A 25,802-nucleotide genomic window follows, 5' to 3' on the forward strand; every position below is an offset into this window, starting at 1 on the left:
TTTTTTTTTTCCAGATACACACAGAGATTAGACTGCCTTAACGAGGCAGTAAAACACTTCAATAGCTCTCCTTGCTTCTTATTAAAATGTCCCCTGGGCTTTCCCTTCCCTGCATGCAGCTCAGCTCCGAAAGGGCCTGTCCCCAGAGCAACGCAGCCATTTAACCAATTTCTGTTAGTTCCTGTGGGGAGGAAGTGTGAAAATATCCTTTTCTCAGGGGAAAAAGAGCACGGTCCCTATGGTCGGAAGGGAGGTGGCCCAACTCCATGGCCTTTGGTCTGGTGGCCCTGTGGCCCCACACCCCCCTGTGGGCTCACTGGTATGGGGAGCATCAGTGTGGGGCAACCCTGGGGGTGTGTGCAGGGGGTGTGTGGGTGCAAGCACAGCCCGTGGGGCTGGATCACAGCACCCCCACCCTCCTCTTATCGGGAGATCAGTGCTCCCTGTTGACCCTTGTGCTGTTCCCTGTGCAGCTCCCGGTTATCCCTTTCTGGGGAGCAGCGCTGTGAGCAGAGCTCTGGTTTTGTGCTGCCTGACCCACTGCAGACAGTGTGGGGCAGGAGAGGCCAACAAAGGGCACAGGAAAGGCCAAGTGTAGCCCCCAACCCCTGCTCTCAGCCTGCCCTGTTTTGGCAGTGGGGGGATATTGTGATGGTGCTGGTTGCAGGAAAGTGGTGATCCCCAGATCCCCAGGAAGAGCTCCCTGATGCCAAAGCTGCCTCCAATTTAGGACAATTGAATTCAGTCCACTCCTTTGGGGCATGGAACCCAGGCTGGCCCCATCATCCAGCTCTCCTCCAGCCAGCACCCCTCACCCAGCCTGCTCCCCACAGTGCCCAGGAACCCCCAGTACTGGGTTAAATCAGCCCAGTGTAGGATTCCTGTGTCCTGAGTTTCCAGACAACTTCCAGCTTTTCCTTCCCACTGCCCCAGGCTCACAGGTTTCCAAAGAACCTCCTACAGGTTTTGTGCAAAGAGGAGGACAAGAGACATCCCCCTGCTCCTTCTGCTGAACCTCTATTACACTCTGGAGAAGCCACACAAGACAGGGGATGCTCTGCCCAGAAACCAAGTGGGGTCTCCTGGTAACCTTCTGCTTCCTCTCCACCTTTGGGAACCCCCTCCTGAGATTCCTGGTGTCTGCAGCCGGGTGACTGTGAGGCTGCTGAATGGGGGTACAAAGTCAGAGCATGAACCAGGAAGGAGCTGAGCCTTTGGGAAATGCCTCCCCAGGCTGTTTGCTGCCTGCCAGGGGATGGCAGCAGGCCAGGCCTTTGCTTTGGAGAATAATCCGCTGGCTTTAGAGCTTCCCAGCACTCCTTGGGAGTGAAAAACAAGTGTGACTGCCCAGGGCCTCGTGGGTGTGTGGGCATGGGTGGGTGACAAGGACAGGCTCAGGGCTTCATTCCCTGCCTGTTCCAGCCCAGCCAGGGGGCTGGGAGGAAGTGGTGGCACAGCTCTCCCCTTCCTCCTCCTGGGTGCTGGGCACCCCCCCAGCCCATCACCATCCCTGATATGCCACCTTCTTCCCACCTCCATCATCCATCGCTGGGCAAGGATCCCCCTGCACCTCCCACGCAGGACTTGGGTCTGGGGATGTCCTGCTCAGTGCCACCCCAGGGTGACAACCAAAACCCCTGTGTGCCCAGGAGGTGAGTGTGCTCCTGCCACCAGCTCTGCCTCCATCCCCAGCGGGGAGCAACAGAAATATCTGAATTGCTCTTCTGAGAAATTAATCTTCTTTCCCTGTCTCAGCCCAGCCTGACCTAGAAGAACCATCACACCCCTCCACCCCCACCCCATGGTTTTATTTTCTCCCCTGTGGGGTGTTTAAAGGGAAAATTACAGCAAATGTATTGCAAAGAAGCTGTGGGAGACAGGGGCCAGAGCTCCAGCAGGGCAAAGTGGGCAGGCAGGAATGTTTTTAGGCAGGATTTTGCCAGAATTTGCCCTCTCCTGCGAGATCCTCTGATCTGGGGTGGGTGGGCAGAGAAAATTTAATCTGCCCAACCATGGGCAGTAAAACAGAAAGAGTAAAAGGTCAAGAGCTGTGTTGGGTTCCTCCTGGCAGGGTGCAAAGTCAGGCGGTCTTCTGGCTGGAGAGAAGTAAAGTTGGAGCTGCTGGAGAGAGAAATGGCAATGGGAACAAAGCAGCTGGTCATGCCCTCCCGTGGTGGCTGTGGTCCTGGGCTGGTGACAGGGACTGGGGCTGGGTGGAAGGACAGCACTGACCACCAGGACAGGGACAGGAGGGGAAACAGAACCTGCTCCTGCCCCACACCAAACCTTCCACTGCCCAACTTCACATCCCTTTTCCTCAGTCCCCTCCACACCCAGGGATGAAGCCAGGATGGCTCAAATGCCATCTGTGGCTCCACAGGCACAGGCTGGGTGAGGGAAACCAGGCACCCCAGCACCAAATGATCCTGACAAAATGCTGAAGCTTGTGTCCTGGGGCTTATATCCAAGGAAAGGATTCATCTACCTTTAAAGCTCATCAGCTGCCCTGTGTAGGACTCTGCTCCTGGGCTGAAGGACCAGGAGCCTCTTCCCTGCTCCCTCCCTGCCTCAGCTGCCCTTTTGTAAAGTTGGGGGAGATAGAAAAGAAAGAAAAAAGTCTCCCCATGCTTGAGGACTTTCTTGTGGCAGTACTGTGGGGTTGGTTCCTGTTCCACAAGCCTTGGAGGAGAGCAGGAAGACCAGGCAGTTGTTCTGGTGCTCATCCATGTGTCTCTGTATGTCTGTCTGCCTGTCCCTCCTTGTCAGAGTGCAGCACCTGTGGCTGTCCCACACCTTCTGCAAAGGGGCCTTGAGTCCAGAACCACCCCCAGCTGGGGTCTGTGCACTGGGAGAGAGGCAGTGCTGGGAGCCAAAGGGTTTTGAGGCAGTTTTTGGGCAGCAGCCCCCATTTTGGAGGCTCAGCCTGTGTCTCGGGACAGCAGGGATTATGGCTGCTATAAAAAGCACCAGCATCTCTCGTCTCTGCTCCCTAAGGCGCTTAGGGGAGGAAGGAGGGAATTAAAGAGCAACCTCCTGCACTGAAGAGGTGCAGGGATGGGAGCAGTCAGAATAGCTTGGCACACTCGTGAGGTGCCTTCCTCCTCAGCATCCCCGAAAATCCTCCCCTGGGCAAAGAAGCCCCTCCATGCTCCTCCTGCTGTTGGATCACCAGAAACTTGTCCCCTGCTCAGAGGTTGTGGGGGGCAAGAAGAGGGCTGAGGGGGACAGCTGAGCCTTGGAGGGGGGGTCCTGGTGGGTGAGAAGAGCACATGAGGATGCTGTACCGTTTGCACACCTCAAACAAAAAATGTCCAGCACTCCCCCATCCTCATAGCCTCACTCATCGTCCTGGTCCTGTCCTGCCACCCTGCTTCAAAACTCCTCTGAGGGCACTGGAGATGTCCTCCAAAATGCAGTCATCAGTCAGAAAAACACTGAATTCTTGGAGGGACAGGGGTTGTGGGAGCTAAAAGCCATGCTGTGCCTCCAGTGTCTGGATGCAAAACAGCTCTTGGGGCTCTGTGACAGGCCCACAGCCAGCCTTGGAGCTCAGCACTGGTGTGGGGTCTGGTGACACGTCTGGGGACAAAGCAGGGGAAGGCAGGTGCCAGATGATGGCAATGATGCAGGGATGGGGGCACATGAAGGAAGGTGGTGTGGGAGACAGCTGTCCTCTGTGGTGTTCCCCCGTTGGTGGCAGGGTCCAGTGGGCTCAGTTCCAAAAGCAGCCACGGGGTCCTGCAGAGCTCTGGTGCCAGCCCTGGCTCCTGGGCTGATCAGGTGTGACCCTGCAGCTCAGGGAGGTGGTTGGTGTTTCCCCTCACCACAGACACTGCTGTAACATCACCCAGCGCTTGGTCAGTCCTGGAGATGGACACCAGGATCCCTCCTGGCAGCCCTGCAATTGAGGGGCTTCAAAGAGGCTGAGGGGAGGGGGCTGAGGGCGCTTCCTCGCCAGCCCCTTCCCAGAATGGTGCAGTGTGGCAGACCCCGGTGCAGGTGGCCACAGGAGGGAGCTGGGCTCCTTCCTTCTGCTCCTGCTCATAGGATGGTGGCCTCGGGTGGGTGACAGCCACGCCAGCCCTGGGTGCGACTTGCTGCTTGGTGCAGGAGCATCTCCTGGGGTCAAACCACCTCATGTGGGACCCCAAGTGTCTCAGGAAGGGAGCAGGAGGAGGTGGCTGCCTCCATGCTCAGGGAAGCCTCCACCTTATTCCCAGCAGCTGATGGGTAATGGGGCTGCAGTGCAGAGAAGTCACTGGGCTGGTGCTGCAGCTGTGGGGGGCACCAGTTGTGAGTGCCACCAGTGAGTGGCATGTCCCCAGGGCAAGGACCAGTCTGTGGGCAGTGCCAGTGTGGGACACAGGGTCCCACTGTCCCTCCCAAGTGGTCGCCAGAGACACCTGGGTGACCCTGGTGTCTGGCCTGCTGATGCTGAAAGAGCAGGGGAGCAAGCAAACCAGCCCCTCCCTGTACAACCTCCTTTCCCCCAGGAATTTGGACCTTCCCAGTTTCCCCAGCCCACAGCCAGCTCTGGTGCTGCAACCTTATTCCCAGGAGTTGGCAGACACTGGTGGGATTGTGCCCCAGCATCCCCCCCGTGCTGCCGGGACATCGCTGTCCAGCTCCCCTCCACAGCCCCAGCAGCACAGGGCAAGCCTGGCAGGTGCCAGAGCAGCCACGCTACAAACCCAGGATTCAAAAAAAAAAAAACCAGAAAAATGATGGTGGCAGAACACTGTCTGATTGGAAATGGTTAATTATTGGGGGAGGTAACTGAGTACTGTCCTCTGCCTCTGCTTGCTGAAAAGCCGACAAAGCCCCAGCGTGGGACTGCTGGTAATGGCTCTCATTAAAGCCATTGGAGCAGGAGTTTGAAACCACATCCATTTTCCTTAACCATTTTCAGAAGGGGAAAATGCTGTTCTGGCCCCTGCTGTTTGTGGTGTACTGCAGGCTGGGAAAAGGCAGGACTTGTCTCCCTGGATGCAGAGGCAGAACTCTGGACCACAGCCTGTTCTCTGTGGCACGTCAGCATAACCTTTTCTTTTAAGTTCAGGGAAGATGTGGAGAGTAAAGGGATCTTCATAAGGGGGAGGCACAAGGAATGAGCTTGGTCCCAGTGCCTCCAGTCTGCTATCCTGGTTTAAAACCCTTAGTGGGGTAAGAGCTGATCTTAAAATAGCAATGAAACCATCAGGATGCTCCTTTTCCCACACAGTTTGGGAGCTTGCCCCTCACATTTTGCTGGTTTCCCCTGATCCCTTAAACAGGGAGGAGCAGGGATCTGCCTGGAGTTACAAATGGGAAAGGATGTCTTTGGGCAGAGAGAAGGGCAGTTTTGGTTGGTGGTGCTCTGGCTGGGAAGAGGAAGGCGTCCAGGGAGAAGAGGGAGTTCTCCCTGCTCCATCAATGTGTGTGAGGCTGTCCCCAGTACAGAGCCAGCAGCCCTTGGGGTGGCAGGAAGTTTGGGGGTGATGTAGGAGGTGGTCATGCTGGGATGAGTCTGAAGGATGCAGGCATATAAGGGCTATTTTCCCCCATGAAGAGTTTGGATTCCATGCAGATGGGTCCCTGTCCTCCTCTCCAGCAACATTCCTCAGAAAAAGGGGTTGTACCTGGTCCCAACAGGGCTGCTCCCTGTCAGGGGGTGCTGGGCTCGAGCAGAGATGTGGCAGAGGGAATGTGATGGCCCTGGCTTGGCTACAGGCATAGAGGAGTAAGGCTCCCTGAGAAGTCTGGGCTGTCACCCTGCTGTCCCAGAGCCACAGGACACACCTGCTTGAAAAGGGCTGTGAGCTGGGGCTGTGAAGCTAAAGGCAGGAGCGATGGCCCAGGCAGATCACCAATGTACCAGAGCATTTGGCCCCTGCTGACCTTTCTGTGCCTTTCTGCAGCTCCCAGCTCCCTGCTGTGTCCTGGGCCTGTCCCCAGAAATGCAGACACCCGCATTTCTCTGCAGCCTCCTTGTCTCCTTTGCCCTTTTCCCCACTCCATTCCCATGCCAAAGGACCGCCCGGCCTCTCTCCAGCTCATTTCTCTTGCAAGCTTTGCTTGGTGGGTGTATTTTGCATTTGCTTTTTCTTTTTTGCTATTCACAGGGAACAAAGAGGGGGTCACAAACCCAAGGGCAGATGTCAGGACAGGGCTGACAAGCCTGGGAGAAGGGGTGATGCCACCCACCCCGGCAAGGTCCACAGAGGCTGGTAAAACCAGGGGGAGAAGGGCTTTGCTCCACGGTGCCGGCTCTGCCCATCCCTTCCTCTCCCTGCCCGGTCCTGCAGGGCGGCTGCTGCACTGTTTCACTGCTCCATCCTTGGGCTCCATCCCTCTGCTCCATCCCTCCCCTCCATCCTGCTGCTCCATCCTGCTGCTCCGTGCCGCCCGGCCCGGCCGTGGTGCCGGTCACGTCTGCTGTGGCAAGTGGCAAGTCTCGCTGATGGCAATGACCACGTCCTGGGGCTGGCGCTCCCGGTGCCGCGGAGCCTCGGGCAGCTCACTCATCTCGTTGACGCTGTTGCTGATGCAGTTGATGTCGCTCTTGTTGCTGTTGTCATCCGGGCTGGGGCCAAAGATCCAGTCTGGAGAAAGGAAAAGCACAAAACAAGGCCCTGGTCACCTCTGGCTGTTCCCAGAGTTCAAGGTGGCTCAAAAATTGTTGCCTCCCGCTGCACCCTACCTCTAGCTCCGGGTGCTTACCCCTCCAGGAGTGTCCCTTGCCCACCCCTGCCCCTTCAGCTCCCTCCACCCCCCTGGTGTTGGGGTCTCTGCTCTGCCCAGCTCTGGGCTGGTCTTCAGGCTGCTGGTTTCTTGGAAGCCCTCCTGGTTTAGGCAGATGAAATCACGCTGTTAATCCCCAAAATGAGAGTGAGGTGCCTCCAAACTGAAGCGTGCATCTGGGGTCTCTAGCAATGTATTTCCTAGCTCTGCTACCAAAAACAAAGCAGAGGTGGCTTTACTGTCAGGAGGCAGAAAAACAGACGAGCCTGGTTTTGTTTTTCCTGAGGAACTCTGCTTATTCACCACTGGATGTCACAAAATACAATTTCTCTCCTTTGCAGAGTGGGGTATTTTCTGTCCCCACAGGACATTCCAGTTATGACTCTTCAGCAGAGGACACAGGCTTCCTGATGGAGCAGGGACACAGAAATGCCATCCCAGTGAGGTGATGAAGACCATGAGGTCTTTCTCATGGGCTGTGGAAAAGTTTTGCAGCAAAAATGGGACTGAATGATGGCAAATGCCAGGGTGGGATGACAGGTGTGAAGTGAGTGGAAGATCTCATTTCTTGGCTCACCAGTGGTGTCCAGACATTTCTTCAGGTGTGAGCAGAGAGACAGGAATGACCTGTGGGCCACCCTGTGCTCAGTGTGCAAACTGCAGGTCAAATTTTGGGCTTTTGAGAGCCCCAAAGCTTCTCCTTTTTTTTTTTTCCCTTTTTTTTTTTTTTTTTTTTTTTTTTTTTTTTTTTTTTTTTCTTTTAAGAAAAGCCAAAAGTTTTGCTGTTTTTGCAATGCAATATTTGAATTTTTTTCTTCAGCCTGAAGCCATGTGGCCACACCATCCCCAGGAGAGCAGAACCTGATTTTCAGGATGATGCTCATGCCCTGGTAGGTGACCACCCTGCCAGAGGAACTGGACAGGGAGTGGAGGTGGTTGTGCCCCACTGCCAGCAGGGGCTGGCTGGAGGAGGGGGCTGTCTCCAAGGAGGGTAGAGCTCCCACCACACTGGGCACAGGCAGCATGCCCAGAGAGTGACTGTTTTTCCTTGGTTTTCCAATTGTCTTCACTGTCATCACTGTGCTAGCAGGGTTTGCTGGCTGTCCAACAGGCAAGGCAGGAGAAGAACCAGCACATTTCCCTCAGCCACCGCAGTGCTGGCAAGAGTGGTTGGGAAACTCAGCAAAAATTGGTCCAAAGGTTTCTGGGGAGCCTTGCATCTGCCCCCGGTCCCAACCAGGACATTTAGCTTTCACCTGAACAACCCACAGCCCCCACCAGAGACTGGGCTCCCCATCCCAACCCTTCCCCAAGGAAAATCAGCCAAGCCCAGAAGGCTCATTTAGGGCTTTTTTCCTTTATAGCTTTGATTTTGCTTGGCTTTACTGGGTTTAGACTAAAGGCCAAACACTCCCTTCTTCCGGGTCTGGCCCTGTCTGGTCCATCCCAGACAGAGCCTCTTGCCCCCAAGACCTCGCAGGCTCCTCCAGCCCCCACACAGCTGCTTGCTGTGAGGAGAATCCGAAGGCAGTAACAAGATTGCTTCCTACAAATACTATTAAAGTTCTCAGCTTGCTTTCCTTGACGTCAGCTGTAAAACTGCAGTGGGAGCAGCAGGGAAGAAGGGGAATAACCTGCAGAAAAAGGGGTGATGGGTCCTAAAATATCTCGGGAGCCACGAGATATCCGGATAAGGATTGCTGTGTGCAACAGGAAGCAAAGAGGGTTACATGCCTGTGATGGGGTAAGTGCCATTTGGTGGCCAGATGATGGACCCCTGGTGACATTTGTGGGCAGAAAAAGAATCAAGAGCTGGATGGGGCACTGTGGTAAAGACAGAAGTGCAGGGGATGGGTGTTTTGGAGAGCACCAAGGGCACCAGCAAAAGCCATTTGTATGGGAAAAGTGTCAGTGCATTGTCACCCAAGGGGATGTGGCTGGCTGGGGTGGCCGGGGAAGGTGGCTTGTGTGAGGCTGCTGTAGTCTGACTCCTGGGTAAGAGCAGGCTGGATTGTGCGTGCTAATCCCAACCACTGCTTCCCTGGGAATTATTTCTGGAGCCTGCTGGATCTAATTACCCAGTAATCTGCAGGAAGATGTAATTAGGCTGTCATTAGAGGGTATTTACTTCGATGCCTTTATGATTTGACTGTGTAAGTAAGGAGTGAAGTAATTACACAATTACATGTTATTTGTGGCCATTTATGGCCTGTAACTTCAGCGTGTTGCCATGTGTGGAAGAGGGGAGCGTGGCCCTATGGAGCTGGCAGAGGATCTCCTGCCAGCAGGACCCCGGAGAAACAACCATAAAAATGTCAGCGCCCTCATGTCCCCTGCCAGCCAGCACCAGCTCCGTCCCAGCCATGCTCAGTCCTCCCCTGTTTCTCCCTCTGGCTCTTCTCAGTGTGTGGGTGAGAAGGCAAGGTCTCCCAGGGTCACCCACAGCATGTCTGGGGAGGGATGAAGGAGAAGAGAGAGGAGACCTGCACATCTTTGGCGTCAATGGGATTAAACCTCGCTCTGATGCGGAAGGAACTTTGCAGGGGATGGGAGGCACAACCTCATGTCATGCGCCAACACAGGCTGGAAACCTTGGATAATGAACCCTGCAGGGGGGCATAATCGGGTAAGGGGGGTGGCCAAGGGCTGGGAGCCAAGGGGTGGTGCTGACCAGCTGAAGGGAGCTGCAGCCTCAGCACCATGTCAGGTGCTTCTCTCTCCATCCCTTACAGCTGGCAGAGGGAATGCATGAGCCACAAAAAATACACACTGTGAGGAAAACAAAATCCTCTTTTGGATCTAAGTCCAAATGTGGGTTCAAACAATCTCCAGCCAGAAGGTGAGCAAAGTTGGCCTGACCCTAATGACATCTAATGGGGCTGGGACAGGTGAGGGCAGGCCTGAGGTGAGCAAGGATCACAGTGTGCCCCTGGGCTAGTGGCATGTCCACACCCAGGACAGTCACACCTTGGAGATAAGGAAAAGCATTTTCTGCCCCTACCCAGCCTCTGGAAGGAGCTCATAACACATACTGCAAAATTCAGGGCATGCACATGGTGTGTATGTGAATGTCTTGGATAAAAGAGAAGGACAAAGTGACTTTTTCAGCCAGGCTGGGGAGCAACATCTAGCCCAGAGACACCTCTTCCTGCCCATCAGGTGCTGCCGAGGCTCAGTGTGCCTGCTGGGGTCTGCAGGGCCAATGGAGAGGTGGGAAGTGCTGAAATGGGGTGAGATCGATACAGAGCCATTGATCCAAAGCAGCTGGAGAGAGGAGATAGAGCAGACTGGGCAGATCAGGAGCTGTGGAATAGCAAGTCTGTTGTTGTTGTTGTTATTATTATTATTATTATTATTATTATTATTAATATTATTATTATTATTATCCCCAAGTAGCAGAGTGGTGTGGCACAAAATGCCCCTGCACCTCCCTGCCTCTGTCCACCTCTTTGACAGCACCCCTGGAAGCAGGACCCCTGGGATATACCGTATTTTTGGGGACAGAGAAGCACTGGGGCTGCCCAGATGGCACAGTGTGCCCTCCTCATACCAGCAGCATGAGGGCTGGTCCTTGCTCAGAAACCCCTGACAGTGCAGGCAGCAGCCTCCTGTTGTCTGGCTGCAGAGGGGCACAGGGTTGCTCGGTGCCCACTGTCACCCCAGGAGGGTGGCCCTGTCCCCTGCATTCATTGGTGGCAGGGTGGGATGTCTGTGAGGCACTTCAGCTGCTGATAAAGAGACATCCCAAAGAAGAGCAGAAGGGGGTGGGAGAAAGGGCTGAGATTTAAATGCAGTCTGGTGAGTGAGACATTCACAGTCCCTGTAGAGATGGAAACAGGAAGGGAAGGGGCAACATGTTCGATGAACAATCAAACTCGTGCTCTAGTTTTGCTTTAAATGGAGCTGGGTGTGAAAGCAGCTGCTAAAAAAGCTCTTTTTCCCATCAGCAGGAGCAGAAGCACCTCTTTCTTTGAAACAAGTCCTGACCCAGCAGACACATTGTGCTCTGCAGCAAGGCAGGGCCAGCTCTGGCCGGAGCATTCCCGATGGATGAGTTCAAGGGTATCCCTCATGTCTTTGACATGATGCAGCAGTCACAGCTGGATGTTGTATCTGTCTCATTTGCAGGACAGGCTCTACTTATCCATTAGCAAAATCAGCAGAAAACTCCCAGGTTTGTTCTTATGGAAAATCTATGTCTGCCCCTGGCAACAGTAATTTGTTAGAAACCCCCCTCTCCCCCTCAGATTCACTTCTTTCTAGATGAATTTGATGCTGGGGTTTGTTCTTCCTTCCCTGTTTTGCAGAAATTTCTCAGCTTTGCTGTGCTGGCTGAGTCACAATTGTCCTGCACCCCAAACAGCATGAGCACTCTGCTTTGCTGATGGACAGGTAAGGACACTGTTCCTCTGCAGAGCTGTCACCAGCATGAAGCATCTGGTGGGAAAAGGGGTGACATGGAAAAGGCATTCAATTAATTATGATATTCTCTTAAAAACAGCTTCTCTGCACCAGAGCAACCCTGCATTTGATCCCATCCATCAGGCAGCATTGCAGCCCCAGAGAATGGGTGTCTGAGAGGTGGTGACTCCGGTGTGGTAGGTGGGAGGCAGGCATGCTCCTGGGGGTGGATATGTGCTATCCAAATCTTCCAGAGGCACAGTGAAGGTGACCAGAGTGAGGAGCCCTGCTTGGTCTCAGCTCAGGGAAGACCAGTGCTTGCAGGGCAGTAGACAAACACAGCCCTCATCCCAAGGACCTGACACAGCCCATCCCTGGATGGAGGCAGCAGGAATGGGAAGGCTGCTGTGGGATGGTGCATCCCTGAGGCCTCGGTCAATGCCTGATGTGTGCTGGAAGCCATCCCTCTCCTCCAGCTCTGAGCTCCAAAGGTCTGGCTGCAAATGCAGCTGTCCTGGAGTGGGCCCTTCTTGCAGGGCCAGACTCATTGTCCGGCCAACAGCCCCAACCTGCGAGTGGGAGTGGTGAATTATCCTACAGCAGCCACTGCTTCCCTAAACTACACCTAAGGAACTCCTGATGCACCCCCATGCACCAGAAGGGACACAGGCAGGGGATCACTGTCAGAGGTGGGTTAGCACACATGAAAAAGCAGAAGGGAGCCTGACGTGGTTTCTTCCCACAACTTTGAGAGGAAAAGGAATTGTCCTCAAAACAGACTTTGAAAAGAAGATATGTAAGTTCCCTCTGATGGGCCTAAGACGCTGCCTGCAATCCCTGCCGTGGGCTGAATTATCCTCAGAGCCCTGTGGTTCTGTGTGGAACAATTAAAAGTGGATCCCGTGTCCCTGCAGGATCACCCAGCAGCTATTTTCAGCAATGCTACATTTATGCACAGTTTCTTTGCTCAAGGAGACCGTTTCCTAAAGAAGCCTGAAATGTGGCTGTTGGAGATAAGGCTGAAAAATAAAAATATGGCTGGTGGGTCAAAAGGGCAAAGAAAAGAAAGACCCTCTTCCAAGGATGGCGTAGGGTTTTGGGCAGTCCCAAAGCCATCGACCAGCACAGTGTCAGTGACCTGCCCTGCCTTGCGCCAGCTGAGCATCTGCCTTGGGCACATTCCCAAGGGAAAAGTTTCCTCCAAGGTCTCCTCTGGAGATCAGCAGCCCAGAGGAGACCTTGGCTGAACCAGGTGACACCAGCCAAGGTCTCCCTGCAAGGCATTGCTCCCACGCAAACCATCAGCCCCTTCCCGTGTGGTTCCCATGCAGGAGCGAGATGCTCTCCCTTTTCCGGCGACCACACGCGTGCAGTCTCCATGGCAACAGCTTTGTTTCCCGTCAAACTTTTTATTTTTTCCCCCTTTTCCTCCTTTTTTTTTTTTTTTTTTTTTTTTTTTTTTTTTTTTTTAATGTTTAAATAGGAGCGATATTCAGCGAGCTGCTGGGGACGGAGGAGGGAGGGCGGGCTGATTCCCAAGGATTGCAGTAATTAGGAGCCTCGTACGTTGGTGACAGGCTTGTCATTTGCCAAGCCAGCTCTTCGCCGCAGCGCCGGCTCTGGCAGCTCTCCAGCGCTTCCGAGTTAAGCAGCTTTCCAAATGCTTCGACCCAATTTGCCTGAACTGGTGGTGGGGTTTGAGCTGTGCTCACGCAGGAGGCTCCCTCCCACCCTCCTCGGCTTGCGTCCAACCCCAGGCAGGGACATCTGATGAGTTTTGGACAAGCCAAATTGAGACTTGGTCAGCTCGGAGCAAGCAGGAGGGACTGGAGAGAAATTAAGGTGTTGGGGCTCTCCTTGGCCAGGTCTCTCCAGGAAGAGCTGAAGAGGGGCTCTTTCAGAGCCCACTTATCCATACCCAAGTGCTCTGCCTTCCAACTCTTCAACACTGCATCTTTCCTCCTTCTCCAATGCAGCCTCCCATTCCCACTCCTCCGCAGCCCACAGTGCTCATGTGCCCCTGGGGATGCCTGGGCAAGCTCTAATTGATTTTTTAAGAAGCATCTGCAAGAGAGGTGTCGGTGTCTCAAATACCCATTTCAATTTTGCAGGGAAAAAACCTTGGCAGCATCCCGAGAACCCCTTCACCATCCGAAACTGAGCCCAGCACCTGCTTCTCACTGTTCCTGGGAGTGCAGGGGGCTGGGTGATGCTTTGACTCCCCAGTCCGTGTCCGACAAGCTGTTATTGAGGAGTCATAATCATCCCTGATGCCTCCAAGTGACTGTTTAAAGCAGCGATTAACTATTCCCACTTTAATCTCCCTGAAACAGGCTCCAGCCCTTTGGCATCTTATTTCCATCTCTCCCTCTATATTTCTGAACATGATTAGTGCAGAAACGCTGATAGCAGAGGCTGGAGCTGCTGCCGAGTATATAAATCCAGGCATTGTGTTAAGAGAGCTAATAGAGCAGCTTCTTATTTACTATCCCTCGGTCTCTCTGTCCTGTCCCTGAAGTAATTTTATGCAAACTCATTCAAATGAAACCTTCTCTTTAAAGGCTGTTCCTTGGCAGCGTTAACAAACACGCTCTCGTCCACTCTCTTCCGAGGACTGGCTCATTTTGAGGGTATAAACTGTGGGAAGATGGGCCTGGAGTGCTAACTAGGATGAGCTGGAGGCAGCCTTCGGCACTCAGGGGTGCTGCTGGAGTTTGGGAAATGCCTTCTCCTCTGTGCCTGGAGGGGGAGGAAGCTCACATCTGGATTTCTGACCCTAACTTGGAGAGATATTGCCTCCACCCAGGGCAGGGAGGACGCTTTGCCATCAGCAAGGGGTGTTGAACTGGGAAAAGTGGCAATAGTGGCCACTTTCCTCCAAAGTGCCAGGAAGCAGGCAGACCCCAGTTCTGTCCCTGTGCTTGTCCAGCCCTGGCATGGCCACGGTGCTGTGAAAGGCTGTGCAGTCCCCTTGCAAAGGGCTTTGCAAGAGAAGGGGCACCCTGCTGACCTCGTCCCACGCAGAGGCTGAAGTTAAAGGTCACCAGGGAATGTTGGTGCCGAGCTGGAAGCAGCACATCTGGGGCCTCCTGAGCACAGCTGCAGCCCCCCTGTGTGCCTGGAGGGGCATGGCATTTCTGTGGATTTTGCCCTGCTTTGCAGTACCCACCCAAGGGGTGGTTTTGAGCACCCACATCTGTGCTCTCCTGCATCAGGGACCTCAGCCACGGCGGCAGGGGTGTCTGCTCTGCGGGCACTGGGAGTGGACTGGCCCTGCCTCAGGGGACTGTCTAACCTGGCCTGACCTGGTCCTTTCAGCATCCTGGGACAGGAGTGGGTATATTTTTAGGTGCTGTCCCCACTGCCTACCTTTGTGGGGAAGGCAGCGCTGAATCAGACAGAGCCAGATGATGTTACAGCCCCAGCAAGCTGCTGATTAAGTGTTAAATTTAACACTTTAAGACAATATATCCGTTCCCTTCCATCTGGAGCAAAGAAAAACTCCTCAGCAGCAGCTCCCTGCTGTTTTCCAGGCTCAGCCTGGTGTGAGACCCCAAGTACTGCTCCCTGCCAGGAGGTTTGACCTTTCTTGTCCCAAATAGCTCCTCTCTAAATCCCTGTGTCCTGGATCTGCTGGCCCTTGCCCGGTCATGACCCTCTGCCCAAAGGACTTGGCTTGCCCTCACCTCAGCACTGGTTGGAGTTTTGGCTGGTGCGTGCCTCCTGTGTCCCAGGAGCAGGGATATAAAGCAGAATCATGAATGAACACGTGGATTTTGTTCCAGATGAGTGTGATCTTCCTCCCCCTGCAGAGATGCAGCCTGCAGGGCTTCAACCCTGACTGAGGGTCAGGCTCAGAGCAAGGCTGTGCAGAGGGATTTCAGCCTCGCTTCCCTGTGCAGGGCTTTGTTCCCAGAGCTTTTGGGGGGTGTGCACATCTGCAGGAGCCAGGAGCTTAAATCCCTCTGGGGATCCCTTCTGGCTCCCTATCCAGGCTGGAAAACTGTCACCAGCATGCTGAAGCAAGACCCTGACCCCCAAAAGGACATGATGGCTGCCAAGGTGTAGGGGCCAAAGGAATCAGAGGTTCAGGTGGGAATTGGACACATTTGCACTCCCCAGCACGACCAGCCTTACAAATTACAGGGCAAAGAGCAAGAAAGAGTATCACTGAGGGTTTGTCATAAGCAGCCAAGCACCTCTGCCTGCACTCTGCCTGACCACAGCAGCCAGCAGTGTTTGTGGCCCTGATGGCAAGGGACAGCGTCCATCAGCAACAGGATTAAACCAAAGAGGAGGAAGGCAGATCTCAAAACAATGCACCCTCTTTGGGCTGTCATTGCGTGGATTTGTTGCAGGGGCTGTGATGGCTGTTCTGAGGTAACAAGAGAACCAGACTGCTGAGCTGTGTTTCCTAGGAGTTTGTGGACTCATTGGTGCCTAATAAGGGGTTAAGCTCATATGGCAGATTTTCTCTCACTATGCACTAGTGGGCTGTTATCCTGAGCTCAGGTGTCTGTTGCCATGAAACTTTTCATATTGGAGACCTCTAATCCAAGCTCAGTTGAAACTGGCCAAGGGATTTTACAGCCATTTGGCAACACAGCCTCACGCACACACATTTATACACAGGCACACAGGCGCAAAAGCTGCTCCTTTAGGAAGGGGGCTAAACCCAAGGATTTCCTCTGGGAAGATGGTCAACACAGAACTCAACTTGGAGAACCCAGCACATTAAATAAACTAACACTCTTGCAAATGTGAAAGGGTCAAGGCTTGGTCTAAACCCCACCCAAATCAAAGGAGAGACGCCAGGCAGCACGTCCAGGCTTGGCACCAGGCTGTTTCTGGCCACAAGCACACAGCGCGTGAAGCCCACACTCACCTACGAAGTCGTAAATGAGGTCCTTGATGAGATGGCCGACGATGGCGTACGCCACTGCCACCACCACCAGGGCTGCCATGAGAAGGTAGAGGACAGCCTTGGGCAGAGGAATGGCATCTCGAGGAGGGGGTTTGTACTCCTTGTAGAGCTGGTCATTGTCCGAGTATGAGTACTGGAACAAGTGGTCCAGGCCAGCTGTGAAGTTGCTGGAGTTCATGGACTGGCTATTGGACAGGTAGCTGTCCTGCTCGGGGTCCTGGAGGACACTTACCACCGAGCTGGTGGTGGCTTCCACTTGCTGTACCAAGTTCAGAGTCTTGTTAACGCTGGGGAGGATTTGGGAAAGGAAAGTGCTCCAATCTTTGATGGCACTGATGTTGCAAATAATCATAATTGCAATGAGGAAAGAGGTCTCCAAGCTCAAGAGACTTAAAAGGGAGAGAAAGAGGTGAGAATTGCTGTGCTTACACCAAACCATGTACTGCAAAGCGGGCAGAGAAGGTCTGGATGGGGTTCGTTTCTCATTTGCAAATTCTTACATGATCCTGTAGGGATGCATCTGTGGTACCTCGGTCTCACTCCTGGAAATGCCCGCAGAAAAACCTTATGGGCACGAAGTTCCTTAGGAAAAAGTAGGTGCTGGAATGATTTTGACCGATATCATTTTTGTTCCTCAGCCACCTCTCCCTTATGCTACTCACTGATGAAAACCGGAGAGACAGGATCCTGTAGGTATTTTCAGTCATCTGGAAAAGAAAGATAAATTACCCTCCTCCAGCTTTTATTTTTCAGAGGCGATGGTCCTTGGAGAGGCAGAAATCCCCTCTTGGCTCTGTCCCGGGCTGGGTCAGGCACAAGGTGTGCGGTGCCGTCCTGGCTGTGCCGTGACGCTGCCCAGAGCGTTCGCAGAGATGAAAAATCTTCAGACCCCACAAAGTTCAGCTGCTCCCTGTGTGTGACGGGGCCGGCGGCGCACAGCTCCAGGCCATTCCAGCTTGGCTTTCAGCAACTTCTTTTACCGGCATCTCCCGATCGATTCCTTTAAAACCAGAACCAAGTCAGAGACAAGGAGCGCGCCGGCAGAGAGCCCAGCACCCGGCCCCCAGCCCAGCCCAGAAGCGGCCGGTCTCGGGTTTTACCTTAAAGACTTTTCCAAGCCAACAGATCCTCTCTCCTGACGCTCCAGCTTGTTTTATTGAGGGCTGGGCTCCCTGCGGAGCTCCCCGCCCGCAGCCGCCGCTCCGGTGCCGCTGCCCGACGCCGTGTGCGGGGTGCTGGTGCACGCCCGTGTGTGCGGACACTCCTCCCGTTCTCTTCCCTCCTGTCCCTTCACCCTGCCGGCTCTTCCCAGCCTCCCCGGCTCCAGCAGCGAGCGGGATTAGCTGCCGGGAGGTTGGCTCCAAAACTCCTGAGTGTGCCGGGAAGCAGGCGATGCGTGGCGGGAGCGTAGGCTCAGCCTCCGCCGCTGCTCCCCGGGGAGTTAATCCTTTCGATGACAAAAGATGAGCTCTGATCCGTCTGCTGGGTGCTCCCGGGGAGGTGCAGGGGAAGGTGGGGAGCAGCCGGAGCGTGGGTACCCCGGGTCCAGCCGCCCGCGGGCGCTGAGCTCAGCCTTTGTCTGGGAGCGGAGCCGCCGGCAGGGAGGAATCACATGGCGCCGGGAGCGGGGAGGACATCATCCATCCCACCGCCAGCATCCCGCAGGAGTGATGCTCCCCACAGCCCCGCTCCTTCCCCGCCAGCCTCCGCCCAGCAAAGTTTTGGCACTGGAGGGATGACGGGTTTGCAGAAAGCACGGAGGGTTTGAGGCTGAGCTCCCTCGCCGTCTCCCTTCCCTGCTAAGCTGTCTGTGCCGACTGGTGAGAGCCAGCCTGTCCTTGGTCACCTTGATAATGGTCTTAAACTGGTTCGTGTTCCCTACAAATACATCTCATCTGCCTTGCTGGTGGGATCTCTGGGATCGCTGTGTTGCTGGCTTGGTTTGAAGGCAGTGGGACATATTTAAAGAGGAGGAAATCTTAGAGAGGGGGAAGTTTTCTTTCTATATTTGGAGGTGAAAATAAATCAAAACCCCCGTTTTCACTTTTTAAATTTCATTTTATTTATTTGTATTTTTTTTCTGCTTCCCCATGTAAGAAACAGCTGTCATGGGGGCAAGGAAATCACCACATTAGGCCTGAAAGCAGCCAAATGGAGCTTCTGAGAAATAATAGCAAAAGATTAACTTTGTGTGTGTGTGTCTGTGTGTGTGCGTGCTACCAGCCAGCAGAAATCCTGCAAATCCAGCAAACCCCCTGCCTGGGGGTTGGAAAAGTATAGAATAAAATGGCAACATCTCCTGTACAATAATATCACCAGGGTTTGGGTTGGTGATGGACAGATTGTAGCAGCCCAGGAGCAAAGAAAATGTGGAGGAAAGAGCTTTTCAGCCCTCCCTGGAATCTTCATGGACCATGCCACAGTCACTTCTGGTGCCATTGAACAGCATTGTAAAATTTCTTCTCACAAGTGACAGAGCTGTGACTGGTTACAGAAGGATATCTGGGCAGCTGCATGGATACACATCCTGCAGTGGGATAGGTCCTGATGTCCCCCTGCTCCAGCATCTTGATGTCCAGAGTTGGAGCTGCTACTCTGCCTCCAGAGCGTGGAGCTGCAGAGATGCTTTGAGGGCCAGGGCAGGAGTCAGGAGCTAAGGGCAGATGTCTCCTCTGTCAGATTCTCAGTCCTCCCACACCAGATTTTATCCTTCCAAGATGGAAAATATGGCAAGATTATTTTTTATGAGAACTTTTCAATGTGAAGTGAGTTTTGGGCTCTGTGCAGGGGTGGCACAGTGCAGCCTGTCTTTGCTCTGCTCAGAGGCACATCCTCTGCCTGGGGTTCTTAGGAGGAAAGAACAACCCCAGGACATGGCCACTGGTCACTGGGGACTGAGGCTGCACTTTCAGCACAGTTGTTTGGTGTTAGCAGTTGCCATGGAACCAGTGCATCAGCCAGAGGGAACAGGAGAGTGTCTGGTGCAGGCTGACCCATCCCTGTGCCTGTCCCAGGCAGGCTCCCACCCTGTCCTACCCCTTTATTCCCAGGAGGGGATGGAGCTGAATGATTTGAGGCAAAGGGTTTGCAAAGGGGTCTGTACCTGGGGGATTAATCAGAGCTGAGGGCAACAGGGGCAGCTCTCTGTGTGAGCTGGTGACAGCAGCCCAGACCTCTAGTGGGACACAGGGCAAACCCCCTCAGCTTCCTAGATCTCCACTGAGTACTTGTGGAAAGAGGCTGGACAAGCACTTGGGGAAGCTCTGAGTTCTGCTGAAGACGCTCACCCCATTAAAGGGGCTTAGGACAATACCAAAAAAATAGTCCCCCACCTTTTGAATTTCCCTGCAGCAGAAATAAAGTCGGTTCCTTTCATTTTCATTAACACCCTTATCAATTCAAAGTGACTAAATAGATGCTTAACTGTTCATTATACACTCTGCATCTCCGGTCTGAAACAGAGGCTTTATTTCCACAATCATGGTCTCCAACCCATTACAGAAGGAGAGAGCATGGAGAAAAACACAAGTGTGGATTTTAATAACCTTATATTTTAATTCTCTGTTATTAAAAAATATGTTTGCATTTACTGTGATGGGGGGAAGATTAAAAGGATTGCCACGGATTCCACTTAGGGAACATTGCTAATGATTTCAATAAATCACTTTAAATAAAAATCACAATCTCCACAATTCCACCCAAATGCCATTTGGCAGAGGGGTTGATTATGGGAACAAAATGAATTTCGGAATTAGCTGCTTGTCCTAATGCAATTGGACAAATTAAATTTAGGTATACACACATATCCAATGACACATATATCTCATGCAGAAGAGTGGTGTTTTGGCCCCTGGGAAAAAGAACAAACAATGTTTTAGTGGGTCAGGACAGATCTTGTCCCTCATGATGGATGTCAAGTGTTTGTTACAGCTATTTTCTTAGTGTTTTTATTTGATGGCTTACCCTCTGTGCAGCTACAGCCAAAGCACTGGTGTTCTGTTTCCACCAATGCAGGATCCAGCTGACTACTGGGACACAACTTTGGTAATGGTTGTGTCCATGCAGAGCTGAAAAACCACTCTGACACATCACTAGCAATGCCCAGAGCAGTCTGGATTCCCGTCTGTGACCGGGACCAGATCCCAGGATCTCTACAGAAGGTGAAGCCCAGGTTCTGCACTGTATCTGGAGACCTGATGCTGCTCTCAGTTCCACAAGGCTGGCTGCATTGTGACATGTGGGGGACATGGAGGCCATGGGCTGTGGATGTGGCAGCACCTGTCAGGTGCAAAGAGAGCTCCAGGGGTGGAGAGCAGAGCTGGAGTTTATTGCTGTGCGCTGTGCCACGGCTTGGGAAGGCTTTGTGACTCTCCCTGGCTCAGAGCTAGGCAGAAGTTGGCTGAAAATGTAGTCAGGAGCTGCAGCTCCAGCAGCAATACCTCCATCTGTACTTTTGAGTGAGACATTTGTCTGCCCAAGGGCCATTTTTACAGCCTGAAGGGTTTTTTTGTGTCTCTTTTCTGCGCTGGCTGCCGGCTCCAAAACCCCGATCCCCACCAGAGAAACCACTGCACCTGATCAGGAGAGCAGGCACAATGATTCACACCCTCACACGGCACAGGGTAAAACAGGAGTCCTTCAAACCACGCAAATTTTAGCTTTGCAGGGTGGCATTCCTGTTCTGGCTCTTGGGGGCTGCACATCTCCTGTTCCAGTCCCTGCAACCCTCCCCCAGATGAGGAGCGCTGACCTTCATTCATCCCTGGATGGGCCTGGCTCTGCTGGGCTGCTGCACCACACCCCGGAGCAGAGACTTCATTTCTAAGCAAATTCCAGACCTGTACCAAAGTTTTGACAGCAACCTTCTAGCATGACAAGAAGGTGTGAAATTTAGGCTTATCCTGTATTCCCCATTCCTGGCATTCATCTTGCCCAGCGATTTCTGCTTGAACAAAACAAACAAACAAGGAGCAGCAGCAATTTTTAGCAGATGAATCAGAGCGAGCTATCTTTATCTATCTATATATAAAAACACCTTTTTAAAAACTTTTTTTTTTTGTGCTGTATTATTCATGTACCCAAAGCTGAAGAAGTCCAGATTATAATAATAATAGACATAATAAATATGCCATACTAAAATCAGTGCCTAGGAAGATTGTTCCCTATCTGCTGTCTCTGGTAAGCAAAGTAGGGTTTTAACTCTGCGTGTGGCACCATCTCATGGACAGCTTGGCTTATTCTAAGGACTTGAGAGGCTGAAGGCAAGCACAAAATTATCCAGCATGAAAAGCTTGCTTCATGAAAGAAAGGGGAACATTTCCCAAATAAACAAATCCAGGGCAACAGGAGTAGTTGAGTGCAGATGAAGTGGGAAGAATGAATTACATGTTTTGTTTGCATCTCTAGAAAGTGCTGCTTGGCCAGAAAATAGGTAAAAAGAGATGAAAAGCATTTGTAGGGGTTATCTGTGGGTAAGTCTGACACAAAGCAGTACAGAAAGGCCTCATCCCAACATGTGGGAAGGTACTGTTTTTCCACGGCTCTTTCCACACACAGCTTTTCTAACATGAAATCCAGTGAGAAGGTGAGCCAGGCTGTGTGCATCTGACACCTCCCAAAGCCTCTCAAAGGGATCTGGAGGGAGAAGCTGGCAGTCTCTACATTTTCTATCTTCTCTGCCATCTAAGCTGGTTATGTAGATCCAAAAGAAACCCCCTCACCTGCTGTTTCTTTCAAGCAAAATGGAGAAAAAACTGTATGGATGCAAACCTGTTGGAGTTTTCAGAGAGCTTGAAAGGGCAGGAGTGAGGTGCCTGTCCACCTGCTGATATCTGGGCTTCAGGAGGAAACTTTGTGTCAACAATGGTAGAGGAAAGGAAGAAATGAAGGAATTGAGCAAGGCAAACAGGAAAACTTACCTCCTTCCCTGAAACATCCCCCTCATTGCAGGCAGAGGTACGGGAGCAGAGACCTCTCCAGATGCCAGTCCTCATTCCCTACAGACACACATCCAGGAGGGGCTCTGCTGCCTGGCCCTCACCAAGTCCTTGCTCCAGTATTTCCTCCTCCCAGAGCAGGACCTGTTTCTAACGAGTGGCATGTAAAGTTATGCTGGTTTTTCAGGTGTGGAGAGAGAGCTGGGTAGGGTTGAGAAGCGCTGCTGGGTTGCCAGGCAGGTTACAAATGCACTCTGTGACTCCTGATTAATCTGCCACCTCACACGAGAGGTGATGCAGTGCTCTCTTCTGCATTGCAGATTGTGCTCCCGCCGTGCCCTTTCCCCACCACCTTTCAGAACCCTCACCTGCTGTTTCCCAGGCACTCATTCAGTGTCTCACAGTGCATCCATTGCATGCCTGAGCCCTGTGTTGCTGCCTGCCCAGGTTCTAACTGTGTCTGCAGACTGATCCCAACCTCACAGGTAGGGAAGGAGCCCTGAGGCCACGTCCTGGCCATCCCTGCCACAACAGGCATGCTCACATTAAAGGAACTGATGGCAGAGGGTGACTGGAACACTTGCCTGTGTCCTGGATGGGAGTGGATAACTCTCCTTTTCCCGTGCTCCAAAGCAATGTGTGCAGATGGCAGATCCAGGATGGGAACATCCAGCTACTGTGGCTGCTGGAATAGAGGCAAGAAGTGGGCACAGCTCTCCTGGATGGAAGGCTGACAATGGGTGAGAGCATCCCTTTTCCCCGTACAGGTCTGGCAAGGTCAGCCAGCTCCTGGTGAACTGTGGGAGCCCTGGACTGAGTGACAGGAGCATGAAACAGCTCCAGTCTGGACCGAGCTCTGCTGCATCCCAGCAGGGGCATTGCCTCGAGCATCCCGTGGTGCTCCAGCTCTAGCAGCAATGCTTCTCTTGTCAGCAGCAGGCTGCTGTGATTGGCAGTGGCAGCAAAACGCTTGATTACTTTGGGATAGGATAAACTCAGGAGCTGAACCAGGAAAAGAAAAAAAATATTCTCAACAAGTATGGAAACCACTTTTAACCCACAAGCAGCCAAAGGTGGGATTGCATCCCTTCCATCTTTTTATTTTGTGATGGAAGTGCTGCATGTTGTTGGTTTTTTTTACCAATCTGCCTGCCCACTGCTACCAAAGAGTAATTTAGCCAGGGAAAGGTTCACTTGAAGTTTGAGCTGAATCCCCAGGAAATGTCTGTAATTAAGAGTAAAGGTGGCATTCCTAATGAGAAGGGCAGGATTTTTTTGGCATAGGCTGTTAACTACGTGGAGACAGAATCCTTTGACTCCTGCACTTTACTGCTATGAAGGTATTAAATGTTTACTAATGCTACATGAAATTGTCCATAGCTCACCAGAGCTCTTGGGTTTTTAAATGTTGGTTGCATGGTGTGTTCTTCTGGCTGAACCTGCTGTTCCCCAGATGAAGGAGGTCTCCCATCAATGAGGAGCTTTGCACTTGGTTCCTGTCCTTCAGTGTTGAGTTATGGGTTTTCCTGGTGAATCCAGCTTGAGTCTTCTTCACTGCAATGGGAATCCACATCTTCTCTGTCCATTCAAGCACAGGGAATTTCGTATTTCCTTCTTTCCCGGAGCACTCTTTGATGCTTTTGATGGACAGAGCAATCTATAGATAAATCTAAAAATTACTTTACATGCTTTATTTCTTTCATCAGAGAGAAGAACAAAAATCTAAGCCACATCCACTAAGTCTATGCACATTCAGACAATTCAGGAGGAGCAGGTGAGTGATGGAACAGCAATTCATGGAGATGCTGAGCTTCAATGACATTGCACCAGACCTTTTCTCCAGAAATGAACTCTGCTGAAGGTGACCTTGGGATCTGGGCAGTGAGAGAGCCCAAATGCTGAGGTTTCTGTCCCAAAACCAGTTCTGTCTGTGGAGTTGTGCCCCAAGGAAAGGAAGCCTGACCCCAGCAGACAGACATCCTATAGCTCCCATCCTAAGCCTGCTTTCAGTTACCCTGTGCAACTACTGCTTGCTTATGCCAACAAGGCAGAGCCCTCCCCTTGCAATAGCTGAATGCTCTCTGCTCCTCTGCACATCTCCTCCTATTCCCTGACCTGCCTTCCCTGCCCTGAGGCATCCTGCACACCGCCTTTCTGTCCCCAGGTTTGTTTTGCTGTCGTGTTTTGTCTGTGCCAGCCTCTCGGCAGAGAGCAGACAAGCAGCCTTTCATCCACCACTTGCATGATTTATTACCCTGCCAGCACCTCCAGGGCTTCCAGTCACCACATGGGTTAATGGCTGCTACCAGGAGACTTTGCAGTTTTAGGCCTTCTTTAACAAGTGTCCAACATGCACCTGAAATGTAAGTGCTTTGTTTGATTTTTTTTTGGTTCAGCTCAGTCCAAGGTCAAAGCCAAGAACAATACAGAGAAGAGATAGTAAAACACACAAAAGCCCTCTGCAAACTTCTCTGCAGGGCTCCAAAGCACAAGTGTATTTTTATTCTCCCTGTGGCTTTCAGAAGGAGGCTGGGAACAGTGTCCCTGTGTCACAGATGGAGAAGCTGAGGTGCATGAGCACCAGAGCCCAAACTCATTCAAAACAGGGATTAAATTCTCCTTGGTTTCAGTTGACTTCAGTTCCCAGAAATTTAGGTGAGATGCCCAGTTTGTTCATGATAAACGAGCTTTCCTAACCAAAACCAAGGCTGTTTCTTTAATGCAGGAAAGTTGCAGTACTGGGGGGGAAGGAAGCATGGCAGTGGAACTGAGCTGCTGAGCCTGTGCGAGGAGGTGGAGGCAAATAGAGAGATCTCATATCTGAGACCCCAGCATTAATTCATATGTTGATGAATGCCATAAATTAGATTGCAATCAGTCTGCATTCTCCAGGGACCTATTCCATGTAACGAGGCAGAGCCAAGTCTGTTCCAAATCCAGAGAACTTCTGGAGAATCCGAGCGCGGTTCCTTCCTTCCCCACCCTCAATAAATAAATGACTCTGAAAAAGAGGAAGGTATTAGCTGTGAATGGATTTTAATTGACGCAATGGTAAATTCATTTCATAATCTTTAATTAGCGGAGATGCTTGCCGGAAATGTAATTTACAAGAAACTTGCTCCTTTGCTTGGAAATCACTGGAAATCACTTTCAGTACCTGGGGATGGTACTGAAAAGGGGCCCTGGTCTCTGTAAATAAAGCAGGAAGGCCCAGGATGGAGGAGTTTGTCTCTGAAGCAGGCAGAGAAGGCAGATTCTGATCCTGGCTTCAGTCAAACCTCAGTCCAGCTTCCAGATGCAGCTGAGAATCAAGCAGGAAAAAATGATTAATGTCAGATGATTGCTGGGTTTGACAGTCTGAGTCTGTGGTTATCCAGCCTTCACACACACAGCCCTTCTCCAGCTCCTGACCTGATCCTGAACCTCACTGCTTCCTGCAAGCTGTGTCCCCTGTCCTCTTGTTTTTCTCAGTCTCCTGTGATCCTATGGATTCCCTCCTCCTGCTGTCTTCCAAGAACCCAGACCCACACAGGTCCCAGAGTCCATCTGGCACAGCTGACTTGGTGAAGGGGACTGGGAAGTTTTCCAGAGCAGCCAAGAGAGCAGACAACTGTTGAAACTACTTTCTTCCTCCAACACGTTCTCTGCTGCAGGAAGCTTTCTCACCTCAGGACACACTCAAAGCTCATCACTTTGGGAAAAGGACAGGTCATGAAAGAACCCAAGAAAATTCCAAGAGCAAATTATGAGTGGTTGAATGGGAGACATCCAGAAGTCCCTTGCAGCCAATGTGCCTCTGAGCCTCTGAAACCAAATTACCC

At 52.3% G+C, this 25,802-nt stretch overlaps 1 protein-coding gene across 1 annotated transcript; it reads right to left on the bottom strand.

Annotated features, from left to right (window-relative positions):
• Window positions 1-4,743: 4,743 nt before the first annotated feature.
• On the bottom strand, window positions 4,744-18,002 carry LOC107208313. The gene is made up of 3 exons (XM_015636597.3): window positions 17,146-18,002; window positions 16,007-17,045; window positions 4,744-6,581 (listed from the first exon to the last, which is right to left on the bottom strand). Exons 2-3 carry the CDS (start codon window positions 16,482-16,484, stop codon window positions 6,406-6,408), a joined length of 654 nt encoding a protein of 217 aa, XP_015492083.1. The 5' UTR covers window positions 16,485-17,045; window positions 17,146-18,002; the 3' UTR covers window positions 4,744-6,405.
• Between the last annotated feature and the right edge of the window lie 7,800 nt (window positions 18,003-25,802).

This window comes from Parus major, chromosome 8 (genome assembly GCF_001522545.3).
Source record: "Parus major isolate Abel chromosome 8, Parus_major1.1, whole genome shotgun sequence".
Lineage (NCBI taxonomy): Eukaryota > Metazoa > Chordata > Aves > Passeriformes > Paridae > Parus > Parus major.